At 43.2% G+C, this 13,031-nt stretch overlaps 1 protein-coding gene across 13 annotated transcripts in view; it reads right to left on the bottom strand.

Annotated features, from left to right (window-relative positions):
• The window catches only part of DOCK3 (dedicator of cytokinesis 3), a 504,996-nt gene extending 495,008 nt beyond the window's left edge, over positions 1–9,988 (bottom strand). For 9 of the 13 annotated variants that reach the window (XM_021068831.1, XM_021068838.1, XM_021068839.1 and 6 more), the window contains exon 1: positions 9,612–9,988. In XM_021068831.1, the coding sequence (XP_020924490.1) occupies positions 9,612–9,648 (37 nt within the window). In that variant the 5' untranslated portion in view covers positions 9,649–9,988. The remainder of the gene's footprint in view (positions 1–9,611) is intronic. The other 4 variants (XM_021068832.1, XM_021068842.1, XM_021068836.1 and 1 more) reach the window with 2 other exon arrangements.

Genomic DNA, 13,031 nt, shown 5'->3' with positions numbered 1-13,031 from the left:
GGGAGCTGTGAAACAGGAAAGGAACCCACAGCCTGGGAAGCCACCTAACTGATGGGGAAATCAGCTGAAACAGATGGACCTCAAAGTCTTGGAGAAAAGTGCAGAAGCTGGACTGAGGAGGGCAAAGTAGAGAGAGAGGCGTACAGGTCCCAGACACCACAGCCTGAAACACTCAGATGGGGGCTGGGCACTGAGACTCAGGCTCCAGTGAATAGGAAAAATATAAGCAAAATGAAGAAGCTCAGGAATTATTCCCAGTTAAAAGAACAACAGAATTCATCTGAAGGAGCAAACAATGAAATAGACGTCTGTGGTCTAACAGACACAAAGTTCAAAAAGGAGAAAGTGAAAATACTTAAGTAATTAAGAGCAAAAATGAAGGAATTAAAAGCAGATATGAACAGTAATGCAGATTACTGTAGAAAAGAACTAGAAAATATAAGGAAGAGCCAAGAAAAATTATAAAATTAATTTGTAGAGACTCAAACTCAGTTAAAGGCACTGAAGAGCAGAATGAATACTGCAGAAGAACGAATTAGTGACTTGGAAGACAGAATAATGGAAATCACCCAATCAGGACAGCAGACAGAAAACAAAATGGAAGAACATGAAAGCTGGAGTTCCCGTCATGGCTCAGTGGTTAACGAATCTGACTAGGAAGCATGAGGTTGTGGGTCCAAGCCCTGGCCTCACTCAGTGGGTTAAGGATCCAGCACTGCTGTGAGCTGTGCTGTAGTAAAGAGGAGTCTAAGAGTTCCCATCCTGGCTCAGCAGAAACAAATCTGACTAGCATCCATGAGGACACAGGTTCGACCCCTGGCCTTGCTCAGCGGGTTAAGGATCCCATGTCGCTGGGGTGTAGGCCAGCAGATACAGCTCCAGTTCAACCCCTAGCCTGGGAACCTCTATAGGCCACAGGTGTGGCCCTAAAAAGAGAGAGAGAAGTCCAAAGGCAACAAGAGAAAAAACAAAGATTAATTATAAGGGAACCCCCATAAGGTCATCAGCTTATTTCTCTACAGAAACACTACAGGCCAGGAGACCCTTCGTGGCTCAGTGGTTAATGAACCTGATTAGCATCCATGAGGATGCAGGTTCTATTCCTGGCCTCACTCAGTGGGTTAAGGATGCAGCCTTGCCATGAGCTGTGGTGTAGGTCACAGATGCGGCTTGGATCTGGCATTGCTGTGGCTATAGCGTAGGCCAGCAGCTATAGCTCTGATTCAAGCCCTGGCCTGGGAACTTCCATGCATGTGGCCCAAAAAATCAAAGGAAGGAGGGAAGGAAGGAAGGGAGGGAGGGAGGAAGGGAGGGAGAAAGAAAGACTACAGGCCAGAAGAGAGTGGCAAGATATATTCAAAGTTCTAAAAAGGAAAAATCTGCAGCCTAGAATACCCTCTCCAGTAAGAATATCATTAAAATAGAAGAAGAAATAAAGAATTTCTCCAGCAAACAAAAACTAAAAGAGTACAGCAATATTAAACCTATTCTGAAAGAATTACTGAGAAGGCTTCTCTAAATAAAAAAGAAGTAAGAAGAAATAGGAAGGAGAAAATCATACCTAGAAAACAATCAAATAAGCCGATATACAGATTTAAAAGAAAAAAAAACCTAATGTAAAAGCGATTATAAACACAAGGAAGAGCAAAAGCACAAACATTAAGATGTTTAAAAAGGACATCAAAATTGTAAAATGTAGGGAAGGAAAATAAGAAAATCTAGACTTTTTTAAGAATGGGTTTGAGCCTATATGACTATCAGGCTAAAGCAAGACAGACAAGGTTAACATACTTGAAAAACAGGGCAATCATAAATCAAAACTAAACAATACATTCACAAAAACTAAAAAGAAAAGGACACAAGCATAAAACAAAAGGAAATATTGCAACCAAAAAAGAAAATAACAAAAAAGATACATAGAATCAACTAGAAAATAAGGTTTAAGATGTTAATAAATACATGTTTATCAATACTTACCTTAAGTGTCAATGGACTGAATGCTCCAATCAAAAGACACAGTGGCAGACTTGATAAAAAAACAGCCTACAATATGTTGCCTACAAGAGATTCACCTTAGGGCAAAGGAGACCTATAAATTGAAAGTGAGGGGATGTAAAAAGATATTTCATGGGAACCTAAAACACAGGAAAGCAGGAGCTTCTTAAAACTTTTCCAAAAGGCTGAAGAAGAAGGAACACTCCCAAAGACATTCTATGAAGCCACCATCACCCTAATACCAAAAGCAGACAAAGATACTACCAAAAAAGAAAATTATAGGCCAATATCTCTGATGACTAAAGACGCAAAAATTCACAAAAAAATTTTAGCCAACCGAATCCAACAACATATGAAAAAGATCATAAACCACGACCAAGTGGGATTCATCCCAACTTCACTAGAATGGTTCAACATAGGCAAATCCATCAACATCATACACCACAGTAACAAAAGAAAACTCAAAAACCACATGATCATCTCAATAGATGCAGAAAAAGCATCTGACAGAATCCAACATCCATTCATGATTTTAAAAAAAAAAAAAAAAAAAAAAAACTCCTACCAAAATGGGTATATCGGAGTTACCATCATGGCACCAAAGAAACAAATCCAACTAGGAACCATGAGGTTGTGGGTTTGATCCCCAGCCTTGCTCAGTGGGTTAAGGATCTGGCGTTGCCGTGAGCTGTGGTATAGATTGCAGACATGGCTCAGATCCTGTGTTGCTGTGCCTGTGGCATAGGCTGGTGGCTACTGGTCTGATTAGACCCCTAGCCTGGAAACTTCCATATGCTACAAATGTGGCCCTAAAAAGCAAAAAAAAAAGGGGGGGGAGGTATAGAAGGAACATACATTATGTTAATCAAAGCCATTCATGACAAAGCCACAGCCAACAGAATACTCAGCAGAGAAAAACTGAAAGCCTTCCTGCTCAAATCTGAAACAAGGAGTACCCTTCGTGGCTCAGTGATTAACAAACCCAACTAGCATACATAAGGAAGTGGGTTTGATCTATGGTCTCCCTTAGAGAGTTAAGGATCCAGCCCTTTACACAGTTGCAGTGAGCTGTGGTGTAGGTCACAGACGTGGCTCAGATCCAGCATTGCTGTGGCTGTGGCACAGGCCAGTGACTACAGCTCTGACTGGACCCTTAGCCTAGGAACCTCCATATGCCTCGGGTACAGCCCTAAAAAGACACAAAATAAAAATCTGGAACAAGACAAGGATGTCCACTCTCACCACTTCTATTTAACATAATATTGGAAGTCCTAGACACAGCAATCAGACCAACAAAAGAAACAAAAGGTATCCAAACTGGAAGAGAAGAGGTAAAATTATTACTCTATGCAGATCACATGATACTATATGAAGAAAACCCTAAGGACTCCACACAAAAATTACCTGAACTGATCAATGAATTCAGCAAAGTAGCAGGATACAAGATTAACATTCAGAAGTTGCTTGTATTTCTGATGCTAACAATGAAATATTAGAAAAGGAATATAAAACCAATACCTTTTAAAAATGTACCAAAAAATTAAGTATCTAGGAATAAACCCAAGAAGGTGAAATATTTATGCTGAGAACTATAAAACATTAGTGAAGGAAATTAAAGAGGATTCAAAGAAATGGAAATATTCCATGCTCCTGGCTTAGAAGAACTAATATCATTAAAATGGTCATACCACCAAAAGCAATCTAGGATTCAATGTGATATCTATCAAATTACCCATAACATGCTTCACACAACTAGAACAAACAATCCAAAAATTTATATGGAACCATAAAAGACCCAGAATTGACAAAGCAATCCTGAGGGAACAAACACAAGCAGGAAGCATAACTCTCCCAGACTTCAGACAATATTACAAAGCTACATTCATCAAGACAGCATGGCACTGGTACAAAAACATATATATAGACCAATGAAACAAAAATGAAAACCCAGAAATAAACCCAGACACCTATGGTCAATTAATCTTCAACAAAGGAGGCAAGAATATAAAATGGGAAAAGGACAGTCTCTTTAGCCAGTGGTGCTGGGAAATCTGGACAGCTGCATGTAAATCAATGAAACTAGAACACACTCTCACACTATGCACAAAAAGAAACTCAAAATGGCTTACAGACCATCAAACTGGCTTACAGACAAGACACCATCAAACTCCTGCAAGAGAACATAAGCAAAACATTCTCTGAACTGCACAAATGTTTTCTTATATCAGTCTCCCAAAGCAATAGAAATAAAAGCGAAAATAAACCAACAGGACCTAATAAAACTTACAAGCTTTTGAATAGCAAAGGAAACCATAAAAAAAAATAGACAGAGTTCCCTGGTGGCTAAGTAGCTTAGGAATCCAGCATTGTCACTGCTGTAGCTCTGCTTGCCGATGTGGCTCAGGTCCAAACCTTTGCCTGGGAGCTTCCACATGCTAGGGAAGTAGTCAAAACAAACCTATATATACAGAAGAAAAAAAAAAAAGACAACCTACAGAATGGGAGAAAATAGTTTCAACGGATGCAACTGACAAGGGTTTAATCTCTAAAATATACAAACAATTTATACAACTCAACAGCAAAAAATCCAACAACATTTCTGAAAAATGGACAGAAGACCTGAATAAACACCTCTCCAAAGATGATACACAGATGGCCAACAGGCACATGAAAATATGTTCAACATCACTAATTATTAGAGAAATGCAAATCAAAACTACAATGAGATATCACCTCACACCAGTCAAAATGGCCATCATTAACAAGTATACAAATAACAAATGCTGGAGAGGATGTGGAGAAGAGGGTACCCTCCTTAACTGTTGGTTGGAAGGTAAACTGGTACAACCACTATGGAAATCAGTATCAAAGTTCCTCAGAAAACTAAATATAGAACTACCATATGACCCAGCAATCCCACTCTTGGGCGTATATCTAGACAAAACTTTCATTGAAAGAGATACATGCACCCCTAGGTTCACTGCAGCACTATTCACAATGGCCAAGGCATGGAAACATCCTAAATGTCCACTGACAGATAAATAGATTAAGAAGATGTGATGTATATACACAATGGAATACTACTCAGCCATAAAAGAGAACAAAACAATGCCATTTGCAACAACACAGATGCAACCAGAGACTCTCATACTAAAGGAAGTTAAGTCAGAAAGAGAAAGACAAATACCATATGATATCACTTATATCTGGAATCTAAATACAGCACAAATGAAACTATCTACAGAAAAGAAATAAACTCATGGACTTGGAGAACAGACTTGTAGTTGCTGAGGAGGGGGAAGGAGTGGGGTGGACTGGGATTTGGGGGTTAGTAGATGTAAACTATTTCATTTGGAGTGGATAAGCAATGAGATCCTACTGTATAGGACAGAACTATATCCAGTCACTTGTGATGGAACATGATGGAGGATAATGTGAGAAAAAGAATACATGTGTGTACATATAGATAGATATATGACTAGGTCACTTTGCTGTACAAAGAAAAAATTTCTGTCAGAAATTGACAGAACACTGTAAATCAACTATAATTTTAAAAATACAGAAGAAGAAAAGAATGACTATCATTACTACGTCTACAAATAATAAATTCTGGAGAGGGTGTGGAGAAAAGGGAACCTTCCTATACTGATGATGGGAATGTTAAGTTGGTACAACCACTCTGGAAAACAGTATGAAAGATCCTCAGAAAACTAAATATATAACTACCAATATGATCCAGCAATCCCACTCCTGGGCAAAGCTTTCATTGAAATGATATGTGCATCCATATGTTCATAGCAGCACTATTCACAATAGCTGAGACATGGAAACAACCTAAATGACCATCAACAGATGAATGGATTAAGAATATGTGATATATACACACAAATGGAATACTAGCCAGCCATAAAAAAGAACAAAACAATGCCATTTGCAGCAACACAGATGCAACCAGAGATTCTCATACTAAAGGAAGTAAGTCAGAAAGAGAAAAACAAATACCATGTGGTCACTTATATGTGGAATCTAAAACGTGGCACAAATTAACCTATCTACAAGACAGAAACAGACTCACAGACATAGAGAACAGACTTGTGGTTGTCGGGGGGAGGGGGATGGACTGAGAGTTTGTAATAGATGCAAACTATTATATTTAAAATGTATAAGCAATGAGATCCTGCTGTATAGCACAGGGAACTATACCCAATCTCCTGGGACAGACCATGATGGAAAATATCTTTAAAATGTGTATGTGTCTATCACTTTACCGTACAGAAGAAATTGGCACAACACTGTAAATCAACTATAATAAAAAATAAAAATAAAATAGAATAGGAAGCTTCTTTAAAAGGTAAAATAAAGAATAGAAAGATGCAGGACTTTCCAAGCATTTGAAAGGGCAACAGAAAGGAAAGAGAGAATCTCTAAGAGGGAAAGAGACATAGAGAATCAGAACATTGGCTAAAAGGGTTCAGCAAAGAACAGCTTCATGTAATACTAAAGGATGTAAACAGAGTCAAATACATCACAAAATATTGCCCACTGCCAAGATGAAAATTAAGAGGAATATTCGACTGGTGAAGGACAAAAAAAGACTAACAGTCTCTGAGATCCAATTTCATCATCTGTACAATGAAGATAACATGAGGACTGCTCTGGAAATCTGCATGGTGCAATGTAAGAAAGAACCCCCAGCACTGGCCCATCATCAATCTTTAAAAAAAGGGTAGTCCTCCTCCCTCCAAACTCAATCACAGAATATTATAATGGAAAGGGAAGCTCAGATATCGCCTAGTCCTAAGTGAATAAATCAAACATTTGAAAATGCTATAACCTGTACAGAATTGTTATATCATAAAATTTTTAAGGCATTAAGATATTACTACAGGAAAAACCTTACCAATGTCAAATATATATGAATAGCTGCAGTGGAAAAAAACTCCTTCTCTCACCAACATCCAGAAATTTATCCAAATTGGTGTGAAGAAGGTATAACTTCCCCCCCCCCCCCTTGCCAGGAGAGATAGAAATCTGTGCTCCAAGTTGGGCATAAAAATCTTAGTTGAAACTCAAAACATTTTCCCACAGGAATAATGATAATGATTGGATTTCCGGGTAGCAAAAAACAATGCAGCTAACATCCCATTTTTAATTGACTATTTTTCTCACCATAAGTATAATATTTAGGCTACTTTATAGACTGAACTGGCTTTTATGAAAATTTCAGTTAAAGTATAACCCTGACATTCTTATGAAAAAAAAAATGTATTCTGAATTTTGACCAATCTATAAAGGAACTTTTTAGACCGCAGCTGAGGAAGGGACAGTAGGAGAAAGCTGTGAGAAAAGTAGGAAGAGAGTCTGTTTGGTAGAAAAGGTAAATAAATTACACTAAATCACAGCTGCTAATGTCTTCAGAGTAACTATCTCTCTCATTTAACAAGCATGTAAGTCCTGCTCTGGGCCCAACACTGTATCCCTCCACAGGAAAAAAAAAAAATACATATATATATATATACGACTAAACCCACAGTCTAAGGAATGCAAAAATTTTATTCCATCTTCCTGAATAAATCATACACCAAATCCTAGAGCTCTGAGGTTCACATAGGCCTATCTTGATTACCCTGCATTGCCTTCTTCTCAGAACTAACACACCTGAGGAAATGCCTAGTGTTATTATTACACTAACTACAGCGCTAAGGGGAAAAGAAGAAATTAACATTTATGAAGCACTTGGTATGCTCTCATTTGATTTTCACAACCCTGCAGGTACATAATATCCCCAATTTACACATAAGAAAATGGTGTTAAATAACGTGCCCACAACACCAGCAAAGAGAAGCCACGGCTCAGAAATCTGCCAACTCCACCACTCAGAGGTTCCTACCTGGAAGGAAAGAAATTATGAACTAGGTGCCGCTGGACAGCTGACCACTTTCACATCAATTTTTTGTTACTGTAATTAGGCAGGTCTGAGCAAGTTATGGAAAAGATAAACCATCAAATCTTCACTTCACAGAATGTATTTAGGGAATGGTCTAAGCCAAAGGGTAAAATGTCCCCAGAAGTACATCCCGGCTCTTCACATCATTTCCCAATTGTATCTCAACAGAGACTTCTTTTTTTTTTTTTTTTTTTTTTTTTTTTTTTTGTCTTTTGTTGTTGTTGCTATTTCTTGGGCCGCTCCCGCGGCATTATTGTTGTTGTTGCTATTTCTTGGGCCGCTCCCGCGGCATATGGAGGTTCCCAGGCTAGGGGTTGAATCGGAGCTGTAGCCACAGCAACGCGGGATCCGAGCCGCATCTGCAACCTACACCACAGCTCACGGCAACGCCGGATCGTTAACCCACTAAGCAAGAGCAGGGACCGAACCCGCAACCTCATGGTTCCTACTCGGATTCGTTAACCACTGCGCCACGACGGGAACTCCCTCAACAGAGACTTCTAGCACTGCCCTTAAAGAGGACAGCTAACTAAAAACTTTAGAAAGTTACCTTTCAAAACAAGATTTTCTACCAGCACAGATCTCTCTACAGGTCCTTAGATTTAAATAAACTCAACTTCCACTTAATTTGCCTGATAGTATTCCTAAACCTTTGCTACCACTGACAGTTTAAAAAGTTATTTGGTAGAGAACTGTAAACTAAACTTTAAGCTGCAGTAAAATGGGAAACAAAAGTCTATGTTTAGACAAATCCCCCTTCTATAATTTTCCATTAAAACTTGGGGGAAAAAACCTGTACACTCATTTTTCTGTTTCTAACTGAATAAGATGACAGGTGACTTACAATAATGCAATGTGGCTGAACTCCTCCATCATGCAATCACCACAAAACATTCAATCCCTTAAATTACTGAATATTCTTTTTAAAGAAGTTGAATATTATAAGCATTATTTAGCATCTAGCGTTCAACATTTGTAACAAAAAAAAAGGATTCTAAGAGGAATAATGGTCTCATTTAAAAACAGGTTCGTTTGTTTCTTAAAACCGTTACTACGATATAATAAACTTAACATTAGGACATGTGCAAAAACACTTCCTATTGTAACAATTATTATTTCTAATACTGAAGGCAAAACAAATTAAAACGGATCAAACGCCGCCAAATCAAATGTCTGCAAAATTCTGAACTGGGAAAATGATGTCAATGAATTTTATCCCTTTTTTTTTTTTTTTTTAACCTAAGGTTCTTGTCCAAGAATAAAGTCATCGGGTTCCTCAACTCAGATGCGGAAAACTCATTAAAACTGAGGTTTGGAAACGGACTGTCAGAATTGGGATTCTTAGGTAAAACTGTCCTCCGCCCCACACCAGAAACCTCCGGCGGCTGCTGGGGCCCTGCCCGTCCCTCCTGCGGGCCACACCTGCCGAGGGCGCGCAGCCAGCGCCCCCTGCCGCCCTCCCGAAGCCCAGAGACCCACTCCCACCCCCGCGACCCGCGACCTGCACCCGCGCCGCCCCCACCCCGCGCACGCCTCGCACCGAGGCCGCGCAGCCTCCGGGCAGGGGCGGGGGGCGCGCGGGCGCGGACTGAGGCGAGGCCGGCACCGAGCCGAGAGCACAGGCGCGTCACCCGAATCCCCGCCACGGCCAGGCCAAAGCCTCACCTACCTACGCCGTATTTCTCTTCCTCCGTGGGGGTCCACATGGCAGAGCCGGGCGCGGCCCCGCGGGCGCGGCGGCCGGGCGACAGTGCGGCGAGGACGGCCGCGGGCCCGGCTGTGGCGCACCGCGAGCCGAGGCGGGGGCGGTCAGGCGGCGCGGAGCAGTGGGCGGCGCATCCCTCGCAGGCCGTCCGGGATGCCACTGCCGCCACGTCCTGACCGCGAGGTTCTGCAGGCGTCTTAGTACCAGGCGGCGCGGGCGAGGGTTCGCCACCTGTCCGTCCCTGCCGCTCCCGCGCCGCCACTCCGTTCCTCACAGCTTAGCTGCTCGGCTCCCGGCGCCGCCGCGGTTCGGCTCGCCTCAGCGGGCTCGCAAGACGCCCGCGCATGCGCTGCTCCCCGGCGCGCGGGGGCTTGCGCTGCCCGGGCTCGCGCCGCCCGAGCCCGCGCGCGAGCCCACGCGCCGCAACCGCCGCGCGCCAGCGGAGGGAAATCCGCGAGAGGCGATTGGATGGCCTCTTGGTGCTCAGAACTGGTTCTGGTGGCCTCAGGATCCTGGGCCGCCGCGGCTAGCGCTGGAGGAGGCGGGGCTGCGCAGGTGGGAGGCCCTCAGCCCCCCACGGGCCTCGATGTTCAATGCCTCTTGCCAGGCACGCCGAGATGGCCGGTCGTAGAGGGGAGAGCCGGGAAGAGAGGGAACGATACCATTTTAAGACCCATCCCGCTGTCACCCACTGCTCTGTCATGACCCCTTCCCTGGAAAGGTCCTGGAAAGGTTCTGGCAGCCATGGTGCGCATCTCCTGGACCCGCAGGGTGGGATCGTTGCGGGAGAACAAGGTAGGGCGTTCCGGTGCCCCTTGCTCTTAGGTCTCTGGGACTCCTCCTAGGCCAAAGCCGCTGGCGCCTCCTTGGTTCTTGTTTCCCCTAGTTGGCTTGCGTGGTAAATGCTTGGGGCCAGAAGGATCACAGCAGCCTTCTTAGTAAGAAAGCACTTCCTCACTGCGGGGTGGGGGGAGGGGGGCAGGGGGTAGGTGTTCCTGCCCTAGAAACTACCTCTGCTACACCTAGATCTCTGCCTTCCAGGCCATCCTGAGTTTTTGGTTCATTCTGGAAACTTATCTGCTTTCTCTCCTCCCTTAAAATCCACTCACTCTTAGGCCTGCAAATATCACCTTGTGACCCTAAGTCAACCACTTATCAAAAACCAAGAAAGTCGGAGTTCCTGTTGTGGCTCAGCGGGTTAAGGACCGTTGTTTCAGTGAGAACGCGGTTTGGATCAGATGGCCTCGCTTAGTAGGTTAAGGATCCCACCTATGCTGCAGCATAGGTTCCAAATGCTGCTTGGACCTGGTGTTGCCTCAGTTGCAGCTCCAATTCAACCCCTAGCCAGGGAACTTCCATATGCCAGCGGTAAGAAAACAAAAACCACCAGGAAAGTCCTGACAACTGCAGGACTTCTTTCCACTTAGCGTCTGGATTGCATGGTGTTCCTAGCCCTAATCCAGGCAGATCTGTACATCTCCGTGACCAGCACTACCAAATCAAAACCCTGGTGTCATTCCTCACTAACACTCTTGGACACCTCCACTCTTCAAAGCCCAGCTAAGGGCTTCATCTCCAGAAAACCTTCCCTGATCCTGCAGCTAGTGTACTTTTGCCTGGGATTCAAGTTATGTGTGTTTGGTCTTATTTTTTTCCCCTAAGACTGTCAGCTCCCAAAAGGCAACCTGCAAGCTAAAGCCACATTTGGTCCATCAGTACCCAGCCCAGCACCTGACTTGTTGAATAGGAAGCAAGATTAATATATGGACATCTCGGTAATCAACAGATCTTGTTGATTCTTCATTCACAATGTCCCTTATGATTGGTAGCTCTTCCCAGGCCTGACTGTGCTCACCTCGATTATTGCCACAGACTCCCATTTCCTGACCTGTAGACTCCTCCTCCCACCAACGAAGGCTGCCCACTTCTGCCCCTGGAAAATGTTCTGTAAATCATGGAGTTTCTCAATAGCTAGATACTTTCTCTCCCTCTCTCTCTCTCTCTCTTTTTTTTTTTTTTTTTTTTTTTTTTTTTTTTTTTTTTAGGGCTGCACCTGCCGCATATGGAGATTCCCAGGCTAGGGGTCAAATCAGAGCTGTAACTACCAGCCACAGCCACAGCCACAGCAACACCAGATCCAAACCATGTCTGTGAACTACACCAGGGCTCACAGCAACACCGGATCCTTAACCCACTGAGCAAAGCCAGGGATCAAACCTGCAACCCCATGGTTCCTAGCCAGATTCATTTCTGAGATACATTTTTTTTATCCAAGAGCATAATAAAAGGGATATCCTTATTTATGTAGCTAACTGTTCCAAGAAGATAAACCCCTGCCCAATGGCCACCATGGAATGTTTACCACAGAATAAAGCCACAGTCCCACAAAGCTTTCTCCAGGGAGCTATCCCAGGCCTGGATAAGAGAGAGTCCAAGTTATACAGACCTTCTAAACAACCTTTAAAGGCTCTTGTTTCATGCTCTAGTTCCACCCCATTGACTGATGTATGTGATGATGTCTCAGAGCCCCAGGACTGGTTTCCACAGTTTACTCTCTTGTTCCCTGTCTGAATCCATCTTAGATTATGGCTTCCCTAGATGAAGACAATTCCAATCCATGACTGCACACTTCAACTCAGTGGTGGGAGGGCATTAATCCCAATTGGGGAAGGGAGAAGAAAGAGGGCTGAGGTAAGAAGGAGGGCGTCTAAGTCCGAGACTCTTAGAGTCTTGCTGTTTGCACTAAATTTAGATCATTGTCTTAAATTGAAGCAAAAGGTTACAGAACATGTTATGGAAAATCAGCCTTCAGCAGGACTATGCACCTGCTCTCCTATACCCACAACATCCACTTTGAGCCCTTCCTCATGTTCTCAGTCCATTCTCACCCCATACAAACACAACACTCCTAGCATGTGAAGTGATTTCCTGTTTGCCTCTGAAAATCAGGACCCTCAGCTCCCTGCCCTCCCTCCTTTTCCACTCACACTTCCATGTTTTCACCACCACCCCAGTGGCACTCAGGATCTCCAGGAACCTACTGCACCGGTATTGCTCCCTGTACCCCATTTTACCCTCTTCTGCTTCACAATCTCCTCTGTGGTCCCAGGAACACCTGCCCTGTTGGCACTCTCATCCCCCATTCCCTTTCTCTCCTCCTCTCTCTATCTAACTTCAAAAGAGAATTATCCAGTTCAGTTCTAACTTCAAAAGAGAATTATCCCTTTATTTCAACACAATTCATTTGACTCTCAGGCCCCCTAAGGTCTTGTTTCTGACTGTGTCACCTCCTGGAAACTACACTCCCAGAAGTCCCCAGGGCCATCCCAACTCCAGACACAAGCATATGCTATTCTCTGACTCTTTCTGGGCCTGTGCATATAA

The sequence above is a fragment of the Sus scrofa genome, chromosome 13, assembly GCF_000003025.6.
Source record: "Sus scrofa isolate TJ Tabasco breed Duroc chromosome 13, Sscrofa11.1, whole genome shotgun sequence".
Lineage (NCBI taxonomy): Eukaryota > Metazoa > Chordata > Mammalia > Artiodactyla > Suidae > Sus > Sus scrofa.
Note: the sequence above shows the minus strand (reverse complement) of the source record. Positions and strands in the feature narration are given on the sequence as shown.